General features: G+C 38.4%; 1 protein-coding gene across 1 annotated transcript in view; it reads left to right on the top strand.

The window, feature by feature from the left end:
• Positions 1–27,519, top strand: part of ZDHHC15 (zDHHC palmitoyltransferase 15) — a 78,292-nt gene that overhangs the window by 11,210 nt on the left and 39,563 nt on the right. The window contains exons 2-5 of the mRNA XM_037038589.1: positions 1,895–1,921; positions 14,027–14,121; positions 23,042–23,162; positions 27,031–27,100. Of these exons, the coding sequence (XP_036894484.1) occupies positions 1,895–1,921; positions 14,027–14,121; positions 23,042–23,162; positions 27,031–27,100 (313 nt within the window). The remainder of the gene's footprint in view (positions 1–1,894; positions 1,922–14,026; positions 14,122–23,041; positions 23,163–27,030; positions 27,101–27,519) is intronic.

The raw sequence follows: 27,519 nt of genomic DNA, 5'->3' as shown, positions 1-27,519 counted from the left end.
ATGACTTGGAATACTTTTTTTCCAGCTCCTTCTTGCCTGTAAGGTCTCTTTTGAGAAATTAGCTGACAGTCTGATGGGAACTCCTTTGTAGTTGACTGTTCTCTTATCTCTTGCTGCTTCTAGGATTCTCTCCTTCATTTTAATCTTGGCGAATGTAATTATGATGTGCCTTGGTGTGTTCCTTCTTGGGTCCCACTTCTTTGGGACTCTCTGAGCTTCCTGGATTTCCTGGAAGTCTATTTCCTTTGCCAGACTGGGGAAGTTCTCCTGTATTATTTGTTCAAATAAGTTTTCCACTCGTGGTTGTTTCTTTTCCCCTTCTGGTACCCCTATAATTCGGATGTTGGAACGTTTAAAGATGTCCTAGAAGTTCCTAAGCCTCTCCTCATTTTTTTGAATTCTTGGTACTTCATATTTTTCTGTTTGGTCATTTTTTTCTTCCTTCTGGCCCATTCCATTGATTTGAGTCCCAATTTCCTTCCCACCACTATTGGTTTCCTGTGCATTTCCCTTCATTTCAATCAGTTTAGCCTTCATATGTTCCTCTAATTTTTGGCTAAAATCAACCAGTTCTGTGAGCATCCTGATTACCACTGTCTTGAATTGTGCGTCTGAGAGGCTGGCTATTTCCTGGTCGCTTAGAGTTATCGGCTCTGGGGCTTTGAGTTCTTCTTGAGCCATATTTTGGACTGTTCATGCCTGTTACGTATGAGGAGCAGAGCCCTAGGTGTTCACCAGGGCAGGGCGACCCAGTCGCTGGGTTGTGACGCTGTATGTGGGGGCGGGGCCAAAGGAAAACAATGGCGGGCACCCTTTGCTTCCTCCCACAGCCACCGCCGGCCCCACGATTTGTCCCACTGCTCTTGGAAGTGCCACTGCGGTCAGCCGCTGCTGGGTTCGTTGCTGGGGGCTGTGCAGTCTGTCTCACTTCTCACTCCCGCTGTCTCAAGCCCTCACTGGGTCCGTTCAACGCTACCCCGGATGCCTGGGCGCCTGAGTTCGGGGGATCTTTCCTGCCTGACCCTGCTCTGCTGCTGGCTCCGCCCCTCTTACCAGTCCGGTTGAAGGGTTCGTTGTTGTTGGACTTCCCTATAGTTCAGTTTTCTGTTCTTTGGCTACGTCTTTGTTCTCCAAACCTTTGTTGTATTCAAACTTGGTTGTGGGAGAAGGCACAATCTTTCCACCTACGCCTCCATCTTGGCGGAAGTCCCCCATTTTTGCCATCTTTAAAATGACACAGATAAATGAGATAATCCCCAAATTTTCTCTCATTTCTGATATTCTATGAAATCTTAGTTCAAATATAATAACAATTATTATTCATTAAATACTTGCCTTGTGCCAGATACTATGCTAAACAGTATTTCCATGCATTAACTCATTTTAAATGTCAAGTTACCTTATGAAGTAGGTACTGTTAGGGAAGTTAAGGGTTGCACTAGGTCACAAAATAATATGACTGGGCTTCTCATTGAGACAGTTTGACTTCAGAGTCAGCATGCAACCTCTACACTATGTTACCTGTAAATATACAAAGGATGCTTGGTATTTAAAGATGTTCTATAGTGAATAGTTTGGAGAAATGCAAAGTCATCTCCTAACTTATCAGCTTTTAAATTCTTATGTTTTAAGTATTTCCATTTGCTATTTTACTTTAAATCAGGCTATACCTGTATTTGTTTAATGAGTACCAATTCTTAATTACTCAAGGTTTAAGATAAAAAAAGATAACAAAGGATGAAATTTAATCCTTCCCTTCCCTTATCTCAGCAAGCTGATGATTTCCTAAAGTACCACTGACAAACTTTATTAAAAATAGTGCTATGGAAAAATGGATTAGAATAATAATATTTTTAAATGCCACTAATTTTGTCTTTTTTCTCTCTTTTCACAGTCACTGTTTTGAGCTCAGCAGAAAAAGGTAAGAGGGTGTTATGGATTATATTGACAGCACTGTGTCTTCTTTTCTATTTAAAAGTGAGTTAATTACATAAAAGCCTATAATTTGAACAACTTTTCCAGGAATACACTGAGGTGAGTGGAAGTTAGGGATGATGGTTTTCAGGAAACTTACCCGGAGGTGGAACAGAACATATTTTCTGTGGCCCCTTTGGCTATAGGGCAAGAATTGAACATTACCAAGATTTATGACAGCAAAGAACACAGGTAACCACTCTGTTGGCCATAGTACTTTGTTTTCCTAGGTACCTTGCCTTTTTACCCAATTCACCCCCACTTCAAGGAATGGAGTAAGGGCTCCACAGAGAGCTTCTGAGTCAAACTTGGTTGTGGGAGAAGGCACAGTGTTTCCACCTACACCTCCATCTTGGCGGAAGTCCCCCATTTTTGCCATCTTTAAAATGACACAGATAAATGAGATAAAAACTGTCACAGTTCCTATATATTTATTGTACTCCTGTCCATTTCTCATTCTTATCTTAACCTTATCTGTGATTTATGCTACCATTCCAATGAAACTGAAGTGTTTTCCATTAAAAAATGTGTAAGCCAAGCATGAGTATTCACAAACCTTTAGCTTTACATTATTTTTCAGGTATAATCATAAGTATTTATGTAGCTATTTTATATAGTCACTTTTTTGTTTGTTTTTAAATTTATTTTAATTGTTGTTCAAGTACAGTTTTCTGTCTTTTACTCCCATCCCAGCCCACCCCCCCCCAGTACTCCCCACCTCCCTCCCATTTCCACCCCCCCCCCTTAGTTTTTGTCCATATGTCCTTTATACTTGTTCCTGTAAACCCTGCCCCTTTCCCCCTGAAATTCCCTCCCCTCTTCCCTCTGGTCACTGTCAGCCTAGTCTCTATTTCAGTATCTTTGGTTATATTTTGCTTGCTTGTTCGTTTTGTTGTTTAGGTTCCTGTAAAAGGTAAGATCATATGGTATTTGTCTTTCACCTCCTGGCTTATCTAACTCAACATAATGCTTTCCAGTTCTATCCATGCTGTTGCAAAGGGTAGGATCTCCTTCTTTCTTTCTGCTGCATAGAATTCCATTGTGTATATGTACCATAGTTTTTTGATCCATTCATTTACTGATGGGCATCTAGGTTGCTTCCAACACTTGGCTATCGTAAATTGTGCTGCTATGAACATTGAGGTGCATAGGTTCTTTTGGATTGGTGTTTCAGGGTTCTCAGGATATACTCCTAACAGTGGAATTGCTGGGTCAAAAGGCAGGTCTATTTTTAGTTTTCTGAGAAAAATCCCATATTGTTTTCCGTAGTGGTTGTACCAGTCTGCAATCCCACCAACAGTGAACTAGGGTCCCCTCTTCTCCACAACCTCTCCAACACTTGTTGTTTGTTGCTTTGTTTATGATGGCCATTTTGACCAGTGTAAAGTGGTATCTCATTGTAGTTTTAATTTGCATCTCTCTGATAGCAAGTGATATTGAGCATCTTTTCATGTGTCTCTGGATCCTCTATATGTCCTCCTTGGAGAAGTGTCTGTTCAAGTCCTTTGCCCACTTTTTAATTGGGTTGCTTGTCTTAGAGTGGAGTTGTGTAAGTTCTTTACATATTTTGGAGATTAAACCCTTGTCTGAGGTATCATTGACAACTATGTTTTCCCATATGGTTGGCTCTCTTTTTATCTTAACACTGTTTTCTTTAGCTGTGCAGAAGCTTTTTATTTTGATGAGATCCCATTTGTTTATTCTTTCCTTTATGTCCCTTGCTCTAGGGGACATATCTGTAAAAATGTTGCTGCATGAAATATCTGAGATTTTCCTGCCTATGGTCTCCTCTGTATATGTGGGAGTGACTTTCCTCAAAGTCCTTCCAGGTGCCATGGTTGAGGTGTGTAAATATGACTGAGACATGATGTGATCTGCTTAGGGAGGAGAAGTGAGCAGTGGCCAGTTTCTCTGGGGGAAAAGGCCAGCAGTTCCTCCAAGGAGAAAAAGGCCTGGAGCCCCCACCTCCAGGGCTTTTATTGTGGTGTAATAGACAGGAATACAGGGTGGCAAGGATCAGACAGTAGATAACATTTCAAAGAAATCTGAGGGCTTCAGAGTCTGTCAGGAACAGAGTTTTAGGGTTTCCTGCTCAAACCCTTAACATATGAATGAAAGCACTCTTAGCAGAGCAGAGTTCACAGGTTTATCAGTAAGTCTTTGTGATGCCAGATTTTTCCCCAGGACACACTCTAGCAAGGCAAGGAGCTGTACCTCTCCCCATCCAGGTATTCAGGCTTAAGGGGATTAGAGCCAGGAAGCGCTTCTCCCAGAGGACATGGGGACTCTGGCTATGTCAAAGGGGGAGGGGCGAGAGTCCATTGCTCTTTCTTTGTTGCAGCCCCCCCTCCAGTCCTTCCATGAAGGCCTCCCAAGTGATCGAGTCTGGCTTAGGTTGCCCCCTCGCTGTGAGGGGTCTTACCCATCATTGACTTCCGACGAAGCTTTGGGGGCAGGGAGAGGAAACTGATGCAGCGTTTGCCACCAGAGACAGGCTTTGTTTCCTGCGGCTGGCACTCCAAAGGTCATCGGTCGCCCTTAGCCACAAGGAGTCGAGATACAATTCCTAGAACCAGGCAGAGTGGTCTACAACATGTATAGTCACTTTTAATTCTCATTTCATGGATATTATTATAATTCATTAACTATAAAGCATTCATATTTTGCTGTTTAGAGCTCCATTTTGCTACTACTTATTCAACAGAGGTGTTGGTTATAGAGGCCATGGAGTTATGGGAAGATAGTAGGTCATAATAGTTAAAAGTATGAGTTCTGGAGCTGAACTGTCTAAATTCAAATCCTGCCTTCAATACTTCTTAGTAAATTATGTACCCTCCTTTTGCTCATCTTATTCATGTGTAAAATAGAATTGTTAACAGTACCTAGTTCATAAAGTTGTGAAAATTTAATGAGTTAATGTGTGTAAAGCAAAACAGTGGTAAGTAAAACACCTTAGAGTAAGTCTTGAGTTGCCTCTTATTCTTATGTATTGTTCTTACGGTAAGAAATCGTATATAAAATAAATACTTTCTGCAATAAACACTTAAAATAACTTAGGTGGGGGATTAGGTATTGTTCTACCATAGTAGGAATAATAATAATAGTTATTATTATTGAAAACTGTAATTTATTGTGTTAAGTATCCTGCTAAGATTAGCAGGATACCTAGCACAGTAAATTTTATATATACACACACTTATGTCCATTTTATTGAGAAGGAAACTGAAGTTTAGAGAGGTTAAATAACATCCCAGGTAATCTAACTAGTAAATAGTAGCCTTTAAACCCAGAACTTTCTCACTTCAAATTCCATGCTCTTAAGCAAACCTGCACTTCTCTTTTACTTTTCAATCTACCACTCCCTTATTTGCTTACTTGAGCTTCATCCTTAAACCTGATGCTCATTTACTCTTTTTTCCAGTGTTCAAAGTACTATATCTTCATGTTTTGTGTCTTATGAGTAACTCAATCACACCAGTATAGATTGTCATTTGTAAACCCCACTGAGTTCAAAGCCTTCCTGGGAGCATCAGTCTAATTACAGAATTCGAGCTCTTTAGGAGATTATGTTGCCACAGTGTATGATTTTCAAGGTACCTTTTGACTCTAGAATTCTGTGATCCCAAAGCACTTTGCACCTGATAACTCTTGATTTTATCAATATAGTAAAATAAAAAATAAGATTAAATTTTGCTTCGTCTACATTGGAGCAACATGGGACAAAATGCAGGATTCAGAGACAATATCTGGGTTGGTGTTCCAGCACTACCATTTACTAATTTTGTTATCTTTGGTAAGTAACTCAGCTTCCATGAACCTCAAATTCTGTAAAACGATGCTAGTTTAGTAACATCTTACTGATTTCTTTTAAACTACAGAAAGTAAATGTATACAGCAGTAAAATAAACTGCTTTGTAAATGTTAAGTATTAACAATCTCACTTGTAGCATTTTTTATGTTAGGATTCTCAAATACAGAGGAATTCATAAACTCAAATTAAATTAAATTGTAATCCGAAGGTTGAAAGTTAGACCTGTCAAGAACTTCTGAACACTAAGGCAAATGAACACTAGGAGATGCTGTGGAACCTCCTTTTCAGAAAGTATCAGACATGCAACTACCTGGCATGAATCAGTGAGCCTTGCCTAGAAGCACACTAGTAGACCTAATGACTATTTGAGGTCTTTGCTAACCCCGTGCCTCTCTTGTGACTTGTTTCAAATTACACTGCACTATTAAAGATACAGTACAGCGTATGACTGCCAGCAGGAACATTGTTTGGCATACACAAAGAAAATATAAGGGACAAAGAAATGAAAGCCTCAAACACATAACCTGTTATTGTCTCCACAGCTCAAGAAAACCATAGTTAAAACATACTGTAAAAGTTCCCCACCCATCCCCACCCCATTTTTCTGTCTGCTCAGTGGTTCCTCTACTAGGTTGAAGAATGTCTCTCCAAAATTAGTGTCCACCTGAAACCTGTGAATGTGACTTAATTTGGAAATAAGGTCTTTGTAGGTGTAATTAAGTTAAGTTGAAATCATACTGGATTTTGTGGGCCCTATTACTGGCATCTGTATAAGAAGAGGGAAAGGTGGATACATAGACAGATACAGAGAAAAGATGGCCATGTGAAAACAGAAGCAGAGTTTAGAGTTATGCTGCCACAAACCAAAGAACAAGAAGAATTTTCAGGAACTGCCAGAAGCTAAGAAGAGGCAAGGAGGGATCCTCCCCTGGAGCCTTCCAAGAGACCATGACCTTGCCTGCACCTTAATTTCCAACTTCTAGCCTCCAGCACTGTAAGAGAATAAGTTTTTGTTTTTGTAAAGCCACTTAGATTGTGGTAATTTGTTATGACAGTCCTAGGAATCTAATATAATACCTCATAAATTTTAATCTGTAATGTACTGTTAAGAACATTGTATCAGGAGCAGATAAGCACAGACTTGGGTGTTAAATATACCTGCGATCAAACCTTGATTTTGCCACTGAGTATATATATGACCATGGGGAACTTAACTTCACTAAGTTTCACTTTCTTTGTCTGTAAAATGGGGCTAACAGTACCTACCTTTCATGGTTGTATGGAGCATGAAATAAGATGATGTACAAGGTCAGTCCAGAAAGTGTCCAGCCATGTAATGTTAAAACAGAGACATTTATTGAAGAAGATAACGAAATATAAGAAATATTGTACACAGGACAAGGACGCGTCAGTCCCCTTCAAAGTAGGCACCTGGGGACCTCCCACAGTTTTCCCAGAGTTTCTTCCACTGTTCAAAACCCTCTGCAAAATCCTTTCAGTACTATGTTGAATAAGAGAAGTGAAAGTGGGCATCCCTGTCTTGTTCCCTATCTTAAAGGGGAATGCTTCTAATTTTTGCCCATTGAATATGATGTTGGCTGTGGTTTTGTCACATGTGGCCTTTATTAAGTTGAGGTGCAATCCCTCTATTCTCACTTTGCTTAGAGTTTATATCATAAATGGGTGCTAGAGTTCATCAAATGCTTTTTCTGTATCTAATAGATGATATGGTCATGCAGTTTTTATCCTTCATTTTGTTTATGTGGTATATCACATTTATTGCTTTGTGGATTATATAAGCCTTGCATTTCTAGTATGAATCCCACTTGATCATGGTGTATGAACTTCTTAATGTATTGCTGTATTCAGTTTGTTAATATTTTGTTGAGGGTTTTAGTATGTATGTTCATGAGGCTTAATGATTTATAATTTTATTTCTTTGTCTGGTTTTGAAATTAGCATAATGCTGACATTGTAAAATGAGCTTGGGAGTCTTCTCTCCTCTTCAAGTTTTTGGAATAGTTTGAAAAGGAGAGGTCTTAGTTCTTACCTGAATGTTTGGTAAATTCAGTTGTAATGTTATCCAATCCAGGGCTTTTGTTTGTTGAAAGTTTTTTTGGTTACTGTTTCAGCTAAGCTAGTTATCTGTCTATTCAGATTATCTGATTCTTCCCAATTTAGTTTTGGAAGTTTATACATCTAGGAATTTATTCATTTCATCCGGATAGTCCAGTTTTTGGCATATAGTTATTTGCAGTATTTTCTTACAATCCTTCCTATTTCTTTGGTGTCAATTGTACTTTTACTCTTTTATTTCTGATTTTATTTATTTGGGTCCTCTCTCTTTTTTCTTTATGTGTCTTGTTAAGGGTCTGTCAATTTTGTTTATCTTTTAAAAAGCCAGCTCTTGGATTCATTGATTTTTGTTATTGTTTTTTAGACTCGATTTCATTTACTTCTGATCTGATTTTTTATTATTTCATTCCTTCTATTTCATTACTTTGTGCTCTTTTAAAAGTGTTTTAAGCGTAAAGTTAGATTGCTTATGAGCTTTTTGTTTGTTTGTTTCTTGAGATAGGCTTATAATGCTATGAATTTCCCTCTTAGAATGGCTTTCCCCGTGTCCCACACATTTTTGGGTTGTTGTGTTTTCATTTTCATTTTTTTAAATCATCTTTTGATTTCTACCTTTGTCTCATTGTTAACCCATGCACTGTTTAGTAACATGTTATTTAGCTTCCATGTCTTTGCATGTTTTTCAGGGTTCTTCCTGTGATTGATTTCTAGTTTTACAGCATTGTGGCCAGAGAAGATATTTGATATTATTTCAGTTTTCTTAAATTTATTGAGACTTGTTTTACGTTCTAACATGTGATCTATCCTAAAAAAACATTCCATGTGCACTTGAAAAGAATGTATATTCTGCAGCTTTGGGATGAAATGCTCTGAAGATATCAATTAAATCCATTTGATCTAGTGTGTCATCTAAGACCACCTTCTTCTTGTTGATTTTCTGCTTGGGAGATCTGTCCATTGGTCAATGGGGTGTTAAATGCCTTACTATGCCTGTATTTCTGTCAGCCTCTCCTTTTATGTCCATTAAGATTTGCTTTACATATTTAAGTGCTCCTATTTTGGGTGCATGAATGTTTACAAGGGTTATATCCTCTTGTTGGATTGTTCCCTTTATCATTATGTAGTGTTCTTCATTGTCTCTTACTGTAGCCTTTGTTTTAAAGTCTATTTTGTCAGATATAAGTATTGCTACTCCAGCTTTTTATCCTTTCCATTTGCATAAAATGTCTTTTTCCATCCCTTTACTTTTAGTATCTGTGTATCTTTCATCTGAGGTGAGTTTCTGGAAGACAGAATATATATGAGTCTTATTTTTTATCCATTCAGCTACCTTATGTCTTTTCATTGGAACACTTAAGCCACTTTCATTTAAATTGACTATTGATAGGTATATATCTATTTCCATTTTATTCATTCAACTATGTTCCTCTGATTTTTAATTTTTCTTCTTCTTAAAGAAAACCCTTTAACATTTTTTGTAATACTGGTTGATGGTAACAAACTCCTTTAACTTTTTCTTGTCTTGGAAGTTCTTTATTTCTCCTTCAACTTTTAATGATAGCCTTTATGAGGAAAATATTGCCAGTTGTAAGTCTCTGCTTTTCATCCCTTTGAATATTTCATGGCATGGGAATCTCTTCTGGCCTTAAATGTTTCTGTTAGGAAATCAGCTGGCAGTGTTATGGGAGCTCCTTGTAGGTAACTAACTGTCTTTCTCTTGTGGCTTATAAGATTCTCTCCTCTTCAGACTTTGCTGTTTATATATGATATATCTTGGTGTGAGCCTCTTTGGGTTCAACTTGTTTAGGTCTATCTGTACTTCCTGGACTTGCATGTCTTTTTCCTTTACCACATTAAAGAAATTTTTTAGTCAATATTTCTTTTTTAAAAAAAAGATTTTATTTATTTGTATTTAGAGAGAGGGAAAGGGGGGAAGAAAGAGAGGGAGAGAAACATCAATGTGTGGTTGCCTCTCGCAGGCCCCCACTGGGGACCTGGCCCACAATCCAGGCATGTGCCCTGACTGAGAACCAAACAAGCGACCCCTTGGTTTGCAGCCCGCACTCAGTCCACTGAGCTACACCAGCCGGGGCTACTTGATATTTCTTTAAATAGGTTCTCAATCCCTTGCTCTCTGTCTTCGCCCCTGGTATCCCTGTGATGCAGATATTTTCACAGTTCATATTATCCCAAAGGTCTTGTAAACTACCCTCATTAAAAAAATTCCTTTACTTTTTGGTTTTCAAATTGTGTGTTTTATGTAACCTTGTCTTCCAAGTCACTGATTCGATCCTCTTTTTCATCCAACCTGTTTATTCATTGTAGCCTATTTTTTAAAACATTTTATTTCTTTTTAGAGATAGGGAAAGGGAGAGAGGGAGGAAGCAAAGCATAGATGTACGAGAGAAACATTGATTGGTTGCCTCTCACATGCCCCCAAATGGGGACCTAACCTGCAACCCAGGCATGTGCCCTGACTAGGAATTGAATCAGCAACCCTTTGGTTCACAGACTGGTGCTCAATCCACTGCGCCACACCGTCCAGGGCTATTGTAGTCTATTTTTTATTTTAGATATTGTATTCTTCATTTCTATGTTTTTATGCTATTGTAGTTCTCGCTAAGTTCCTTGAGCATCCTTATAACCATTTAAAAAATTCTCTATGTGGTAAGGGGTCTCTGGCTGTACTTGAGTTGCATGAGGATGGTTCTCAGTGAATCACCAGGTAGGGGTGAGTAGTGTTCACCAGATACATTCAGGCTAAATCTTGGTGCCAGTGTTGGGTCTGAGGTCTTTCAGCAAATGTCTCAGGGTATAAAAAGTGTAATGGGCACCTATCAGTTGCCCACAGACTGTTGAGATGCAGCAGGGTGAGGCCAGTAGTGTTTATCAAGCCGGAACAGTTCAAGATTTGGCTTTGTAAAGAAGGGCTCTGCACTCATTAGGCCTGGAAGGAAAAAATGGCCTCCTTCCTAGGGCCACACAACTCAGTCTGTCTTAAAGTCTGCCAGGAGGCAGATCTCAGCAGGCCAGGGCTGTCAGGAGTTGGGAGAGTGTGGGTAGCATATTTTCCATAAGTGCGATTGCCTGTTAGTCTTGGGAGTAACAGAGGAGTGACTCTTACCACAGAGCCACAAAACCCAGTAGCTGACACCTGGTATAGAGGTCTCTCAGACCTCTATACCTCTACCCAGGCAGCTGTCCCTTCGGCAGGGTGTGAGTGCTGCAGGATGGTGTGACAGGGAGTCCAGAAGGTGGAGCTGTAACATTTCCCCAGACTGATGCTCTAAGGAGGGCAATGCTCTACCCATTTCACATCTCCATCCTTCCCACCTGTCTTAATGTAGCTTTTTCTGTAAATCCTTGGTTATAAGACTTCTGTTCAGGTACTCTTCAGCTGGTTTTTCAAGTTGATTATTTTATATTTTAGTTGTAATTCCAGTTTGGTCCTGGGAAGATGTAAGTATAACTTCTACCCACTCCGCTGCTATCTTGAATCTCCATGCAACTTTTTAAAAAGAGAATGAAGAGCCCTGGCTGGTGTAGCTCAGTGGATTGAGCGCGGGCCTGCGAACCAGACGATCGCAGTTCGATTCCCAGTCAGGGCACATGCTTAGGTTGCAGGCCAGTTTCCGGCAGGGGCCAGTTCCCTGCAGGGGATGCATGAGAGGCAACCATACATTGATGTTTCTTTCCTCTCTCCTTCCCTCCCCCTCTAAAAAGATAAATAAATAAAATATAAAAAAAAAAGAGAATGAAGAATCTTACTCTTGCCCTGGCTGGTGTGGTTCAGTGGATTGAATGCCAGCTTGTGAACCAAAAAGTCACCAGTTCAATTACTAATGAGGGCACATGCCTGGGTTGCAGGCCAGGTCCCAAGTTGGGAGCGTGTGAGAGGCAACCACACATTGATATTTCTCTCCTTCTCTTTCTCCGTCCCTTACCCTCTCTCTAAAAATAAATAAAACCTTTAAAATAAATACAATGTTTAATTAAAAAAGAATCTCCCTCTCTCTCAGTTATATTAAGTGAGCAATCTGTAACATAGCAAATGAAAAAGAAATAATGTGGAAAACAGTGTGTATTGTATACTGTTGTGGTGCTTTGTATGCATAAAATATGAAAAAATACAGAATAAAGTCATGACACTGTGACATTTCTTGATTCCATGGAGGGAAACTGGGTTGCTGAGGGACAGGGATAGAAGGGAGACTTTTTACTGTGTACTATTTTATATCTTCTAATTTTGAATCTTGTGTTTGAAATAAAGAACAAACTTATAGTGACCAGAGGGGAGGAGGGAGGGACATAACAGGGAAAAGAAGGAAAAGGGTTGTCAAGGAACATGTATAAAGAAAGGACCCATGGACAAAGCCAAAGCGGGGAAGGATAGAGGGTGGGAGGTTTGGGTGGGGTGGGGAAAGTGGGGGTGAAAAAATGGAGACAACTGTATTTGAACAATTAAAAAACAGAAATACAATGAAAAACTTTTAAAAAATATTTTATTTATTTATTTTTAGCGATATTGAGCATCTTTTCATGTGTCTCTGAATCCTCTGTATGTCCTCCTTGGAGAAGTGTCTGTTCAAGTCCTTTCCCCATTTTTTAATTGGGTTAGTTGTCTTCTTAGAGTGAAGTCGTGTGAGTTCTTTGTATATTTTGGAGATGTTTATTTATTTTTATAGAGGGGAAAGGAGGGAGAAAGAGAGGGAGAGAAACATCCATGTGTGGTTACCTCTCAAGCACCCCCTGCTGGGGACCCAGCCTGCAACCCAGGCACATGCCTTGACCAGGAATCAACCAGCAACCTTTTGATTCACAGGCTGGCATTCATTCAATCCACTGAGCCACAGTAGGCAGGGCATCTGAAAAACTTTTACAATGAAAAACTTTTAAATATAAAAATTCTACATGTATATTATGTTTATATATATTTATAGAAACATATAAAAATAAGAAGGTCTGGAATGATATACAGCAAACACCAAACCAAACAGGTATTATGACTTAGGAAGGTGAGGTGGGAAATTAGATGTATGTGTGGGATGGACATTTACTTTTTACTTTATGCTGCTTGAATTTGAAAGGAGATTTTATAATTACAGAAGTTAACCACATAAGAAAGAAATCTTACGGGGCTGGGGGCACTCTACCAACAGAGTATAGTTACTTTTTAAAAATTCTGCTATAAATGTATGCAAGTCTCAGCCCCATTAACATTTCTGTGACATCATTCCCATGAATATTTCTGATAGATTGAAGTTATAAGACCTTGTGGTCACCACCCATATTCAAGAAAATACACAATGCAATATACTGATAATATATTATAGAGTTGTACAGTTGATACACATAATTTTATTAGCAAATGTCACACAAATAAATTTAGTATGTTTTTAAAAAGGGAACAAGACCTTACTATGCAAGAATTCAAAATGAAATAGTAAGCTGACCTTCAGTCTTACAATGACCTTCATGAAGAATGCTCACATTTCCCATATCACAAGAACTATCCAGGAGGCAAAGGGCATAAAAAGATAAGAAGTGGATAACCACTTTTATAATGGTCCCAAAGGTACACCTCACATTTTCAAAGTATGTAGTCTTTGGAGCTATTGAAAAGAACTTGTGATTTAGAGTCAGAATTCCTGTTTTTAAAATCTGGCTACATTTTAGAGTAGCTGTGTGAATTAACCCTTATGGTTAATCAACTACTCCTATAGTTAACTATCCCTATCCTATTACTTGTCTGAGAAACATATTAAAAAATTAAATGAAATATTATGAATGCACACTCTAAACCATGTAGTGTTGTTCAAATACTGTTATTATTTTTCATCACCCACAGTGGTAGAGTTAATGACAATTAGTTATAGTAGTTTCCCCATATTGTCATAAGGAACATTACCTCTTTATTCCCAGAACTGTATGCCAACTTTTAAAACATGCAACTTCCAGAACATCCCTGGTTCAAAATTTGTCATTGTAACTTGTTACTGTCACTGTGTGGGAAAAAGTAAAGTTAATGTTTCATAGTAATACTAAAAAAATAATTGCTACTAGAAAAACAAAGTACAAGTTTGTTGTTGAGCTTTATGTCTTTTTGAACTCTTAGAAGTAGACAAAAGGATAGTATAAACACTGTTTTATTTTCTTAAATTTCAGTTATCTACCTCATATTCTACCATGCCATCTTTGTGTTCTTTACCTGGACCTACTGGAAGTCTATTTTTACACTCCCACAACAGCCAAATCAGAAGGTAAGAATACTGGTTATTTCATAAAGCCTAAAAAACAGAGGCAAGTAGAAATGCCAATAATGCAAGAAAAGGACAAAAAGAGAAGCTAAAAGCTTTCTATTACAAAAATCGAGATTAAGGGTAATATTTCAAAAGGAATCTTGGTGATAAAGATAGATTAAGTGTAGGATTGCTTATTGAAGGTATTCGTGAAATCACCAGCCATGGATATATCTAATACTAGAAAACCACTACCTGCATTGGTGATATAATTAGAGAAACAAGAACCCATTTGGATTCTGAAAACTCGTCTAGTTCAATTCTATGAAGCTATTATTTTAGAACCCAGTGAGACTGTGGAAGACAACTGTTAGGAAAAAGTTGCAATAGTTAAATTGATCATTTTCAAATTGTGCTCCTTGAATCAAAGTGTTTCCTGCAATATTTGGGAATATTTATCAAAAAATTTGTAATTATACCAGGCATTTCTATTATGTAACTACTATAAAACAGTTTTAATTCTAAGTAGAAAAAAAAAACAATGGAGGAGACTTAAACAGCCTGCAAACATTAAAGAAAATACTGGTTTAAAATTTACCATTTAAGGAATCAAATTGGTACACAATAAAAAAAATAAATGCAAAAGAAGGCAGTAATGCAAGAATTGATGAACATAAAAGATATAAGCATATAGAAAATAAATAGAAAAATTGTACAAGTTCTTCTTATAAGTAATTATTTGAAATATAAATGAATTAAACTATCCAATTGAAAGGCATATATTTATGTAATGGATTGGCATCACCTATCTTTATGTTGTCTATAAATGAGTCACTTCACTTTTTTAAAGATTATATTATTTTTAGACAGAGGGAAGGGAGGGAGAAAGAGGGAGAGAAACATTAATGTGTGGTTGCCTCTCATGCTCCCCCTACTGGGGACCCAAGCATGTCCCCTGACTGGGAATTGAACTGGTGACCCTTTGGTTTGCAGGCCATAATCCACTGAGCCACACCAGCCAGGGCCAAATGAGTCACTTTAGAACTGAAGACATAAATAGATCAAAGGTGAAAGGATGGAAAATATTATTCCAAGCAAATAGTAACCTAAAGATAGCAACAAGGGGAGCTGTACTAACATCACATAAGGGGGATTTTAAGACAAAAACTGCTGCAAGATATGAGGAAGAAAAAGATCTCAGTGATGTCAGAAAGATGACAAAGTAGAAGATACTGGCCTTTGTCCCCCTGCCAAAAACAACAGACAGCTATGCTTGAATGAAAATAGCCATGGGAGGGCTAAAGAGTCTAATTATGTACCTGCAGGAACACAGTGGAACAAAAAATGGAAAATAATCATACAGGAAGGATTGCTAGGAAAATTAATTTGATGGCGATATCTTGAGAAGGCTAAGAACAAAGAAACAGGGCAGGTGCTAACAGTATCAGCCACACAACAGGTACTAATGTAGTCACCAGTGGTCGTCTTTGTAGAGGACTCTGGCAGCTTTTGCCACCAAGGACCTCAATAGCCCCTGGCACAGCTGTGAATTTCCACAGTTTTAACAGCAGAGGATCTCAAAATGTCTGGTGGTATGGACCCCAGCAGTCTCCACCACAGAGGATACTGGCAGCTTTTGCCACTGAGGTAACCAATAGCCATCACTGCCACAGACTGTCCTTAAAGTGGGATGCTGCTGAGACCTCCTTACAAAAAGAAGCCCGTGTTGTGCCATTGAGTACTGGGGATGCTACCCACAACCTTGTGCTTTCTCTAGACCCCAGAGCCATGGATGCTTTACATGTACTTGCCACTAGATGCCAACATAACAGCCATTCCACCCATGGCCATCCTGCAAACTCTGGCTTCATAGCCACTCTGCCTATACCAGTACCAGAGCCACTAACAACACATGATATCTCATGCCACAGATCCCAGAGACACTATCATTCTACACACACCTGTGCTCTGGACCCTGGATCCATGGCTACTCTGCAAGTGTTCACAACATGGAAACTGGAGTACTGCTGAAGTATATGCACCTGTGCTCTAGGATCCATTACCATAGCTTCTCCACAAGTCTTCAAACTTAAGATCCGAGTTGCCACCATATCAGACTCATGTATATACCACATATAGCTGCTCTTTGGACTCTAGTTCCATTACTGCTCAGCAAGTGCATGTACCTAAGTCAATGGAGCCTATGCCTCAGACTCCAGAGCCTCTGTAGCTCTGTGAGCCTGTAGATTTATAGAAGCTGGAGGCATCATACTTTCTGACTTCAAATCATGTTATAAAGGTATAGTAATCAAAACAGTATATTGCTGACGTAAAAACAGACACATAAATAAATGGAACAGAATCAAGAGCCCAGAAATAAACACATGCATATATAGTCAACTAATCTTCAACAAGTTGCCAAGAATACACAATGGAAAAATAATAATCTCTTTAGTAAATGTTGGTGGAAACACTGGATGTGTGTACAAAAAAATGAAATTGGACCTTTATTTTACTCCATTCAAAAAATAATTTAAAATGGAATAAAATGATTTAAACATAAAACCTCAAACCATGAAATTCTTAGAAAACAAAACCTACCTGAAATTGGTCTTGGCGTGATTTTTTTTTTTTGGTTTTGACATCAGAAGTATGTGCAACCAAACCAAAAATAAACAAGAGCAAGTACATTTAACGGAAAACTGTTTACATAGCAATGAAAACAATCAACACGATGATATTGCAATATATGGAATGAGAAAAATATTTGCAAACTTTATACTTGCAAAAAGATTATTATCCAAGATATATACTGAGGTCTGTCCAGAAAAACTCCAGCTGTTGTTAATATAACAAGAACGGTGTGAGCTACACCAATGTAACCTGGCAGCCAAGGAGAATGGACTGGAATGTTCATGTGTGAATACTGACTAGAACTTCACTGTTCTAGTCAGTGGGGGTGGTAGACACCATTGAGTGAGCATGTATACTGTATGGCAATTGCATTAAAAATGACTGAGCAAGTAGAGTAATCAATCTCCATCAAATTTTGCTTTAAGTTTGAACATTCCTCCACAGAAACTATTCAAATGATTCAAAAGGCTGTAACTATGGGCAACTACTAATTGGCAGCTTCATCATGACAATGCACCAGCTCATGCATCATATCTTGTGCAGAGTTTTTTTGGTGAAACATCAAATCACTCCAGTGACTCAGCCCCCTACAGGCCAGATTTAGTGCCCCACGACTTCTGGCTTTTCCCAAAACTAAAACCACCATTGAAAAGAAAGAGATTTCAGACCATTAATGAGACTCAGGAAAATATGATGGGGCAGCTTTTTATCTCTTTGAATATTTCTTGCCAATCCCTTTTGCCCTGAAATGTTTCTGTTAAAAAATCAGCTGACAGCTTTTTGCCAGGTCCCTTGTAGGTAACTGTCTCTTGCTGCTATAATAATTCTCTTTGATTTTATGCTTTGCCGTTTTAATTATATGTCTTGGTGTGGGCGTGTTTGAATTCATCTTGATTGTGATTCTGTGCTTCTTGGACTTGTGTGTCTTTTTCCTTCACCAGGTTAAGGAAGTTTTCTGCCATTATTTCTTCAAACAGCGTTTCTATCCCTTGCTCTCTCTCTTCTCTTTCTAGTATTCCTATGATGCGGATGTTGTTATGCTTGATGTTGTCTCAGATGTCCCCTAGACTTCCCTTATTTCTCTTAATTCTGTTTTTTTAAAAATATTCTCTTTGGGTGCTTATTGTTACCTTTTCCTCTAATTCGCCCATTTTATCCTCTGCTTCATCTAACCTGTTATTGAGGCCTTCTAGTATATTCTTCATTTTGGATATTGTGTTCTTCATTTCTGACTGGTTCTTTTTTATGGTTTCTATGTCCTTTTTAATGTTTATGATCTCTTTGTTTAAGTTCTCACTGAGATTGTCCATTCTTCTCCTAAGTTCCTTGAGCATCCTTATAACCATTTGTTTTAAACTTTGTATCTGATATCTTGGTTGCTTCCATTTCATTTAATTCTTTTTCTGAGGACTTCTCCTGTTATTTCATTTGGGGCATGTTTCTTTGCCTCCCCATTTTGCCTGCCTTTTGTGTGTCTTTGTGTATTAGGTGGTTTTGCTATCACTCCCAAATCTCTTATCATGGCTTTGTGATGAGATGTCTTGTGGGAGTCCATAGCAAAATCTTTCTTGTTAACTGAGGTAGGTGCTCTTGGAATGTTTCTTGTGTGTTAGTTTGCCCTCCTGTTGTAGTTGAGTCTGAAATGCTGTTGATGCACATGTGGGTAGAGTTAAATCTCAGGTGGTTTGATTATAAGGATAGACCTCTATCACTGTGCATGGGCTACCCCACAAGTTGAATTTGTGCCCAGCAGGGTCTGGTGCCTGCTGAAACCCTCCTTTGAGTATGCTACTTGTGTGGCTAGTTGGGTAGAGCTCTGGTGTAGTCTGAAGCTCACCTTTTGTTGTTCTTGGGCCGGATCTGGTGCAGGTCAATGTCAGATGTTGTATGTAACATATTTGGGGCTACCATTCTGGAGAGTTACCATGCTACTCATTGTTTGTGACTGTATCTGATAGGCCTGGATATGTATTGGAAAGGTCATGCTGTGTATGAGGGTCAGCTTCCTGCAGCCCTGAGCTGGAGACATATCGATTCAAAGTGCAAGGCTTTCTGAGGTCCATTTCCATCTGTTGGCTATTCTGCCTTTCAGTGAAATTGCCTGGACTTGCTCTTGCTCCAGAGCCTTCTGAACAAAAACTGTAGTGTGGGCCCAGGCCAGCCACTACCCACAGACCTTTCTATAAGGTGCAAGTTCAGTAGGATGGGTTGACTGGGGTTGGGAGGGTGGTTGGGACAGCATGGTGGTGTTTCAGTGGGGGCTAGGGAGTGCCACTACTCTAGAGCCATACCACTTAGTCTCTGCTAGAGTCTCAAACTCTAGCTCCCCCAGAAGCAGCACACTGCTGGTTCGGGCTGGGTGGAACCAGCCATCCCCCTTGCAGAAGCAAACTCGGCAGAGCAGAATCTCTGAGACTGTGAAGGACTGATCAAAAGAGTCTCCTGTTTTGGTTGGTGCTAATCTGAGATGCAGGAGGGAAGCAAGTACTTTGCCTCTCCCCTTCTTCACAGTCGCGGCCATCCGAACCTGGACAGGAGCCTCTGAGGGAGACACACTCTGAAGGTCCCAGCTCTGAGCAGCACTCCCCATCTTCATAATTTTTATTTGGTAAAAAGAAAAGGTGAGTCTTTGGGGCCTAATTAACAGCCAAAATATTAATTTTTCTATCACCTATATCCTATTCTATCGCCAGTTGCCCCACCAGAACTTCATTTGCTGGCTCATGGTATTCTAATCCCCAAAAAGGCTTGGTTAGTGCCAGAAATTGGGCATCCAGGCATGGCCTATGATTCCAAATGAAAAACAACTTGTCAAATAACCACAAGGTATTCATCACATGCAAGCAGTAACAATATAACTACCAGAAAGTTATATTCCCAAAGACACCCCCAAAATTAAAGCGTTGCCCCAAGGTGCTAGTATTATCAAAGTTAAAAATAATTGTGACAACCTTTGAGTTAGTCAGTATAATTTTCTTCTAAGGAAACAAAATAACTAGTTGTTTATTTGTTAAATTTACATTATTTAGTTACTATTTTATAACATTGATCTCAACCTTTTGGTTGAGAAAATTATTGGATTTGTGCATCTGTCCAGTTCATTACAGAATCCTCAGCACCCTGTACCTCCACGAATTAAATGTTCCTACTGCACCATATTCATTGTAACAACCCAAAATGCCCCTACATATTTCTACATATGCCTTGGCAGGGCTTAGCTCTCACTTTACAAAAACATGGCATGATATCATATAAATGTACCACTAGAAATGTATCTTAAAATTGAGTTTGATTTTATGCATTTCCAATTTTAAACTTAGATACAGTAAATTACCTTCAATATTTTATTGTTTTACTCGTTTATTGATGTGTAACATACATATTCTACTCCAACAATAAAGCTGTAAAGACTACAATTTGATGAATTTTTACCTATATATATGCTCATATAATCACCATCCAGGTTAAATTTTGAGAATTTCTAACACCTCAGAAATATTCTTTATAATCCATAGACACATATGATGATGTGTGGTGATGGCCTGAGGGAAGGGGGAATGAGGGCTGGGTGGAGGTAGGCAAATGGGAGAAAATGAGTACATCTGTAGTAGTGTAAACAATAAAAATAATCATAAAAAGAGAAGAAATATCCTTTATGTCCCTTCCCAATCAACTTCCTTTCAAAGGTAACCACTAATCCGACTTCTAACAGCTTTGCCTATATTTGAAACTCACAACAAAAGAATGATAATATGTGTGACTTAGGGTGCTGAACACAATATAATACACAGATTATGTGTTATAGAATTGTACACCTGAAACCTGTATAATTTTATTAACCAATGTCACCCCAGTTAATTCAATAAAAAAGAAACAGAGACCTTTTAATTATGATATTTCTTCATGTGGGCCTGTTTGGGTTCATCTTATTTGGGACTTTGTGTATTTCCTGGACTTGTGTGTCTTTTTCCTTCATCAGGTAATGGAAGTTTTCTTTCATTATTTCTTTAAACAAGGTCTTGATCTTTTGCTCTCTCTCTTCTTCTGGTACTCCTATGATGCAGCTGTTGTTATACTTTGTCTCAAAAGTTCCTCTAACTAGCCTCATTTTTAATATTTCTTTTCCTTGGTGCTCTGATGTGGTGTTTTCTACTACCTTGTCTTCCAAATTACTGATTCAATTTTCTGCTTTATTTTCTATTCCTTCTAGTGTATTTTTCATTTCAGATATAGCATTCTTCGTTTCTGACTTGCTCTTTTTCATGGTTTCTATATCCTTTTTCATGCTGTTGTAGTTCTCACCAAGTTCCTTAAGCATCCTAATAACCATTTTCTTCTTCCTCTATACTTGCCTTCATTTTACTTAGGTCTTTTTCTGGAGATTTCTCCCGTTCTTTCATTTGGGGCATGTTTCTTTGTCTCCCCATTTAGGCTGCCTTTTTCTGATTTTTCTGTATGTGCAAGGTAGATCTTCTCTGGGGTCTTGGTATGGTGGCCTTATGTAATAGGTATCCTGTCAGATCCAATGGCACAGTCTCCTTGATCACCTGAGCTGGGTGCTCCAGGAATGTTCCTTGTGTGGATTATGTGAGCCCTCCTGTTGTAATTGAGTCTTGATTACTATTGGCCTGTACCTGCATGGGTTCAACCTTCGGGCTTGCCAACTGTGAGGATCAACCCCGACCACAGTGTGCTAACTGCTGTGTAGCTGCTGACCACACTATGTGGAGCTCTCAGTAGAGTCTGGTGCCTGCCAACATATGCCTTTGGATATGCCTCTTGTGAATCTAATTGGATCCTGTCCTGATGTTGTCTGCAGCTGGCCACTGGATGTGTTGGTTCTGGGCTTCTTGGGATGGAAGAAGCTGGCCCTGGGCATCCTTTTTGGAGCGGTCTTGATGTGTCTTCTTTTTTTCTTTAATTTTTTTATCCTTACCTGAGGACATTTTTTAAAATTTTATTTTATTTTTTTAGACAGGGAGGAAGGGAGGCAGAAAGAGAGGGAGAGAAATTTCAGTGTGTTATTGCCTCTTGTGTGCCCCCCACTGGAGACCTGGCCTGCAACCCAGGCATGTACCCTGATGGGGAATCGAATCAGTGACCCTTTGGTTCACAGGCCAGTACTCAATCCACTGAGCCACACCAGCTAGGGCTTGATGTGTCTTCTTTTGTAAATCTCTGGTTATAAGACTTCTGTTCTGCTCTTCTTCAGTTGGCTATTTGGGTTGATTATTCTATATTTTATTTGTAATTCCACTTTGGTCCTGCAAAGAGGTGAGTATAGCTTCTCCCTATTCCAACACCATCTTGAGTCTCAAAAATAGACTTTTAATAATGTGTTACCATCTAGCACTTTTACACCAACTTGTGAAACAGGTGTTATTGCCTCTATTGTATAGATGAATAAACTTAAACTGAGTGTCTGGTGTTTAAAAGTGATTTTGTAAATTATTAAGTGGAAGAGATGAGGTTTAAACTCAGAAAGCCTGGACACAGATCAGATCCTTCTCTTTTTCACTTCGCAGGCCAGCACTCAATTCACTGAGACATGCCAGCCAAGACCAAATTTTTTAAATTGTGAAAATTTCTAAGTTTCTACTCATTTGCAAGATTAGAATATGTAGATAATATAACAAGCAGTCTCATCCAGATTCTACAAAAGTGTCACTTATGAAAATTATTTACAACTTAATAACAAATATGTTAATCATCAGTAGGGTCCTGTCAGCAAGGTGTCACACATCTGTATGCAATATCATATTGTGGTATAATGGAGTGGAAAAGGCACAAGTCTTGGAGTAAGGTGAACTAGGTTTGTGTCTTAGTTTTGCTTCTTACTAGTTGAGTGAGTGTAAAAATTTTACTTAATCTAAGTTTTATTTTATTTATAAAACAATATCACTTAGCACACAGAGTGTGAAGATTGAGATAAAAGCCAGATAAGATAATTGAGATAAATATCCAGAGAAAGTTATAAGCCAAATAGGTACCTGAGCTTCAAGGATAAGTAACACATATTTTCTTCAAAGCAATTAGCCCTGGCTGGTGTAGCTCAGTGGATTGAGTGCTGGCCTGCAAAGCAGGGGATTGCTGGTTTGATTCCCAGTCAAGGCACATGCCTGGGTTGCATGTCAGGTCCCCAGTAGAGGGTGTGCAAGAGGCAACCGTATATTAAAGTGGTTTCCCTCTTTTTCTCCCTCCCTTGCCCTCTAAAAATAAATAAAATCTTTAAAATAAAATTATTCTTGTTGTTTTTAATTTTTTGTGAACCTTGGAAAACAGTCTTGTTTCTCACTTCTGCTTTCAGTTCCACTTATCCTATACAGACAAGGAGCGCTATGAAAATGAAGAGAGACCTGAGGTCCAAAAGCAGATGCTTGTTGATATTGCCAAGAAGCTACCAGTTTACACAAGAACCGGGAGTGGAGGTCAGTTCATTCCAAGTCAACTAGAGAGGGAGATGAGCAGAAAGTTTAAGTCATCTATATCCTCAATCTAGCCCCTTTTTTCTCTTCTCTTCTGAAAAACACTATGGAGTCTTTCTCAACATTTTATTATAAAAGATTTCAAATATACATCTAAGATGGAAGAATTATATAATAAACATTTGTATACCCACCACTACAGTCTACCACTAACATTTTACTATATTGGTTTATCACATATCTGTTCAGAAACCCATCCCTCAATCTATCATTAATAAAGCCACCTCATTTTGGGTACATTTAAGGTAAATAGCAGATATCAGTACAAATTCACCTAAATATTTTACCATTTTAGGGGGCTGAAATATACATGCATGTATAAAAACATGCGCAAATTGTAAGTGTACCATTCAGTGTTTCTTTGAATGTACACATTTGTGTAACTGAAACTTCTGTAAACATTGCTACATCCCATAATGTTCTCTCATACTCCTCCCTGGTAAATCCCACTAAACACAACCACTGTTCTGATATTTTTACACCACATTGGTTTTATCTGCTGTAGAATTTTGTATAAATGGATTTATACAGTACTTCCTGTTTTGCTTGCCTATTGTATTCAGCATAATGCTTTTGAGACTTATTCACATGATTGTGTATTTCATGTCCTTTATTATTGAGTAATATTTTGTTGTATGAGTATATCATTGTTTATTTAGTCATCTGTTGATGTATATTTGGGTTTTTTTCTGGTGCTAAGATATTATGAGTTAACCTGCTACGAACATTCTTGTACAAGTATTTGTAGAGAGAGGTCCTCATTTTTCTTGGATAAATATGCACTGCTTTATTCATTACACCCTACTCCCTGGATCCTTGAAGCATTTGTTTGCAGCCCCCAGGATACAGTGTAATAAAAGGCTCTTCTGAAGAAATGTCATTTGACCTGAGACTGGAAAATAAAAAGGAACTGCAAATCAAAAAATGTCCTGGGAAGGAAGCAGTCTTGCATCATTAGAAGAAAAGACAGACATCCACTGTGGCTGAAGGAGGGTGATAGAAGTTAAGGTTGAAGAGTCAGTCTAAGGCCACATGATGCAGGCCATATTAGGGCATTGGGACTTTGTTTAAAGATTTTACTTATTTATTTTCAGAGAGAAGGGGTAAGAGAGAGAGAAAGAGAGGGAAACATCAATGTGTGAGAGAGACATCAATCTGTTGCCTGTCACACAACTGAGCCGAACCCCAGGCCTGTGCCCTGACTAGGAATCGAACCAGGGACCTTTTGGTTCACAGGCTGGCACTCAATCCACAGAGCCATACCAGCCAGAACAGGAGTTGGGATTTTCATTGTAAGGGTTTTAGAGGTCTATTGAAAGTTTTAAGTGAAGAATGGAATGATCTGATTTACATTTTAATAGACCGCCTGGCGCTTGTGTAGAAAATGTATTGTAGGGTGTGGGGAAAGAATAAAAGCAGAGTGAAAAATAGGCAGCCATTTAAGTGAGAGATGCTGGTGGCTTACACTGGGCAGTACCTTTGACTGTATCTTTAAAAACAATCAGTCAAGAGAAAGAAATAGGCATCCAAATTAGGAATGAAGTGTCACTGTTTGCAGATGACATAATTCTTTATATAGAAACCCCAAACCATAAAAACAATAAACAAATACAGTCAAGTTCAAGGATACAGAATCAATGTACAAAAAGCCACTCCATTTCTATATACTACTAATAATGAAATTTCAGAAAAAGAAATGAAAATAACAATTCCTTTTGCAATTGCAATAAAAGAACAAAATACCTAGGAATAAACTTAAGAAATGCTATGAAGTACCTATGTACTGAATGCTACAAAGCATTATTATAAGAGATTGAAAAAGATGCAATGAAATGGAAAGATATTACCTGTTCATGGATTGGAAGAATCAACATAGTTGAAGTGTCCATATTACTCAAAGCAATATACAAATTTAATGCAATCCACATTAAAAGAGACACACAAACCAGTGGAATAGAATTGAGAGCTCAGAAATAAAACCACATGTATATGGACAAATAATTTTTGACAAAGGAGCCAAAAACATACAACAGAGAAAAGAAAGCCCCTGTAATAAATGGCAATGGGAAAATCAGAAAGCCACATGCAAAAGAATGAAATTACTACTGTTTGTCCCATTGTACAAAAATCAATTCAAAATGAATCAAAGAACAAAATATGACATCAGACACAGTAAATTACATAGAAAAAACTAAAGGTACTACATTATGGACCTTGGTCATAGAAAAAAATTTATGGATTTGACCCCAAATACAAGGGAAATAAAGGCAAAAATAAATGGCAGGACTAAACTAAAAAGCTGCTGCACAGCAAAAGAAACCACCAACAAAACAAAAAGACAACGAACAACAAGGCGTTACTATCCAAATATGTAAAGAACTCTTATGACTCAACACCAAACAAGCAATCCGATTAGAAAATGGGCAGAGGAATTGAATGTACAAATTGGCAGTTACAAAATAGTCATGAGGATGTAAAGTACAGCATAGAGAATATAGTCAGTTATATTGTAATAACTATGTATGGTGTCAGGTGGGTACTAGAATTGTCAGGGTAACCACTTTGTAAGGTAATCACCATGTTGTATGCCTGAGAGTAATATAATATTATATATCAACTGTAATTGAAAGATTTTTTTAAAAAATTAAAAAGTGAACACCTTTTATGTAATGGAAATAAAGTAAGAAAGGAAAGAGAGAGGAAGGGAGAAATAATTTTTCATTTCAGACTTAGAGTAAAGAGAACCCTGAACTATGGGTTCAGGAAAACTGTACTGGTCATAGCCCTGCCACTCACTCAGTGTGTGACCTTGTATAATTCACTTGGTTTGACTAAGGTCTTTACTTCTTTTATCTGTGAAATGATCACTGATATAATTGTTCTAGAATATCTCTTCTATTCTTCAAATTGTTATGCTGCTGAGAACCAACATATTTACCATGCTTTATGAATTTATCTATATCATAGAGTAAAGCCTCTGGAATCAGAAGATAAAATATGAATTCTACTTTTCAGATATGAGAGTTCAAGCAAACAGAGGCTAAATGATTTTCCCAAGATCACTCAAGCAGTTGACAGCATGGTTTGTTTTATAATACGAAATGTTATAATTAGGTATATTATCTTATCCTAAGATATGAAAACTTTCCCTTTACCTTCATCCCCCAAAAGTACTTTCAAGATTTATATAACACAACAAGGTCCTTCTTTCTCTCTTTGAGTATGCCTGAGCCTTTCCCCACCCGCTGCTTTTCTCTCTCCCCTCTCTCTACCCCCTCTCCCTTTCTCTGAAGCATGCCCACACTTTTCCCCATCTTCTTCCCCCTGGTGTATTGCCTTTGAGTGCACGGGTGCACGCTTTCTCTCTCTCTCTCTCTCTCTCTCTCTCTCTCTCTCTCTCTCTCTCTCTCTCGGTCTCTCGGTCTCTCAGTCTCTCTGTCTGTCTCTCTCTCCCCCTCCCCCCAATTCCTCTCTCTCCCCTCACTCCCTCTCTCTCCCCTAAGCTCTAAAGGGAGCTCTAAAAGAGGAGCTCAAAAGCTCCTCTTTTGCCTCTGTAAATTGTTTCCTGAGCTGGCTCACTTCTACCTCTGTAAACTTCTAAATAAACTGTCACTTGTATTTAAAAAAAAAGATTGATACAACAGGAAAAAATACATACCACAATTCTCTTATGCAATCTGTTTTTTACTTGATAATGAAATGAGTTTGACTACTTATAATCAGTGTATAGCAAGCCATTCAGATAGACTAGAAAGATACATGGTATCACACTGAGCCCTAATCAATGCTAACCACCTTATTTTTCCTATAGCTGTAAGATTCTGTGACCGGTGCCATTTGATCAAGCCAGATCGCTGCCACCACTGCTCTGTCTGTGCTATGTAAGTGACAGCTATATTTCCCCTAGACTGAGCTTGGCCATTGATGGCATTGTCTAGACAACAGTCAGATTGATCTTAAGATGTAAGCATTCCTAAATGAAAACTTCTTATCAGTCATAATGAGTGCATGCCAAACACCCTCACAGGGATGATGATTTAAACTATTCTAAGGACACATGGACAAAACCAAGGGCGGGGGTGGAAGCAAAGGAGGGAGGTTGGTTTGGCTGGGGTTGGGGGGAGGGGTCAGGGTTAAATGCACACAACTGTAATTGAACAACAATAAAATGATTTAAAAACTATTCTAAGAATAGGAAAGAAAAATTAAACCCTATTTTAAAATTGAACATTTTATTTTAGAACAGTTTTAGATTAATAGAATTATTATAAAGATAGTTCTCATATGTCCCACACCAAGT

The sequence above is a fragment of the Sturnira hondurensis genome, unplaced genomic scaffold (genome assembly GCF_014824575.4).
Source record: "Sturnira hondurensis isolate 20B ecotype Veracruz unplaced genomic scaffold, ASM1482457v3 Scaffold0024651, whole genome shotgun sequence".
NCBI lineage: Eukaryota > Metazoa > Chordata > Mammalia > Chiroptera > Phyllostomidae > Sturnira > Sturnira hondurensis.
This window is presented reverse-complemented; position numbering and strand designations above follow the sequence as displayed.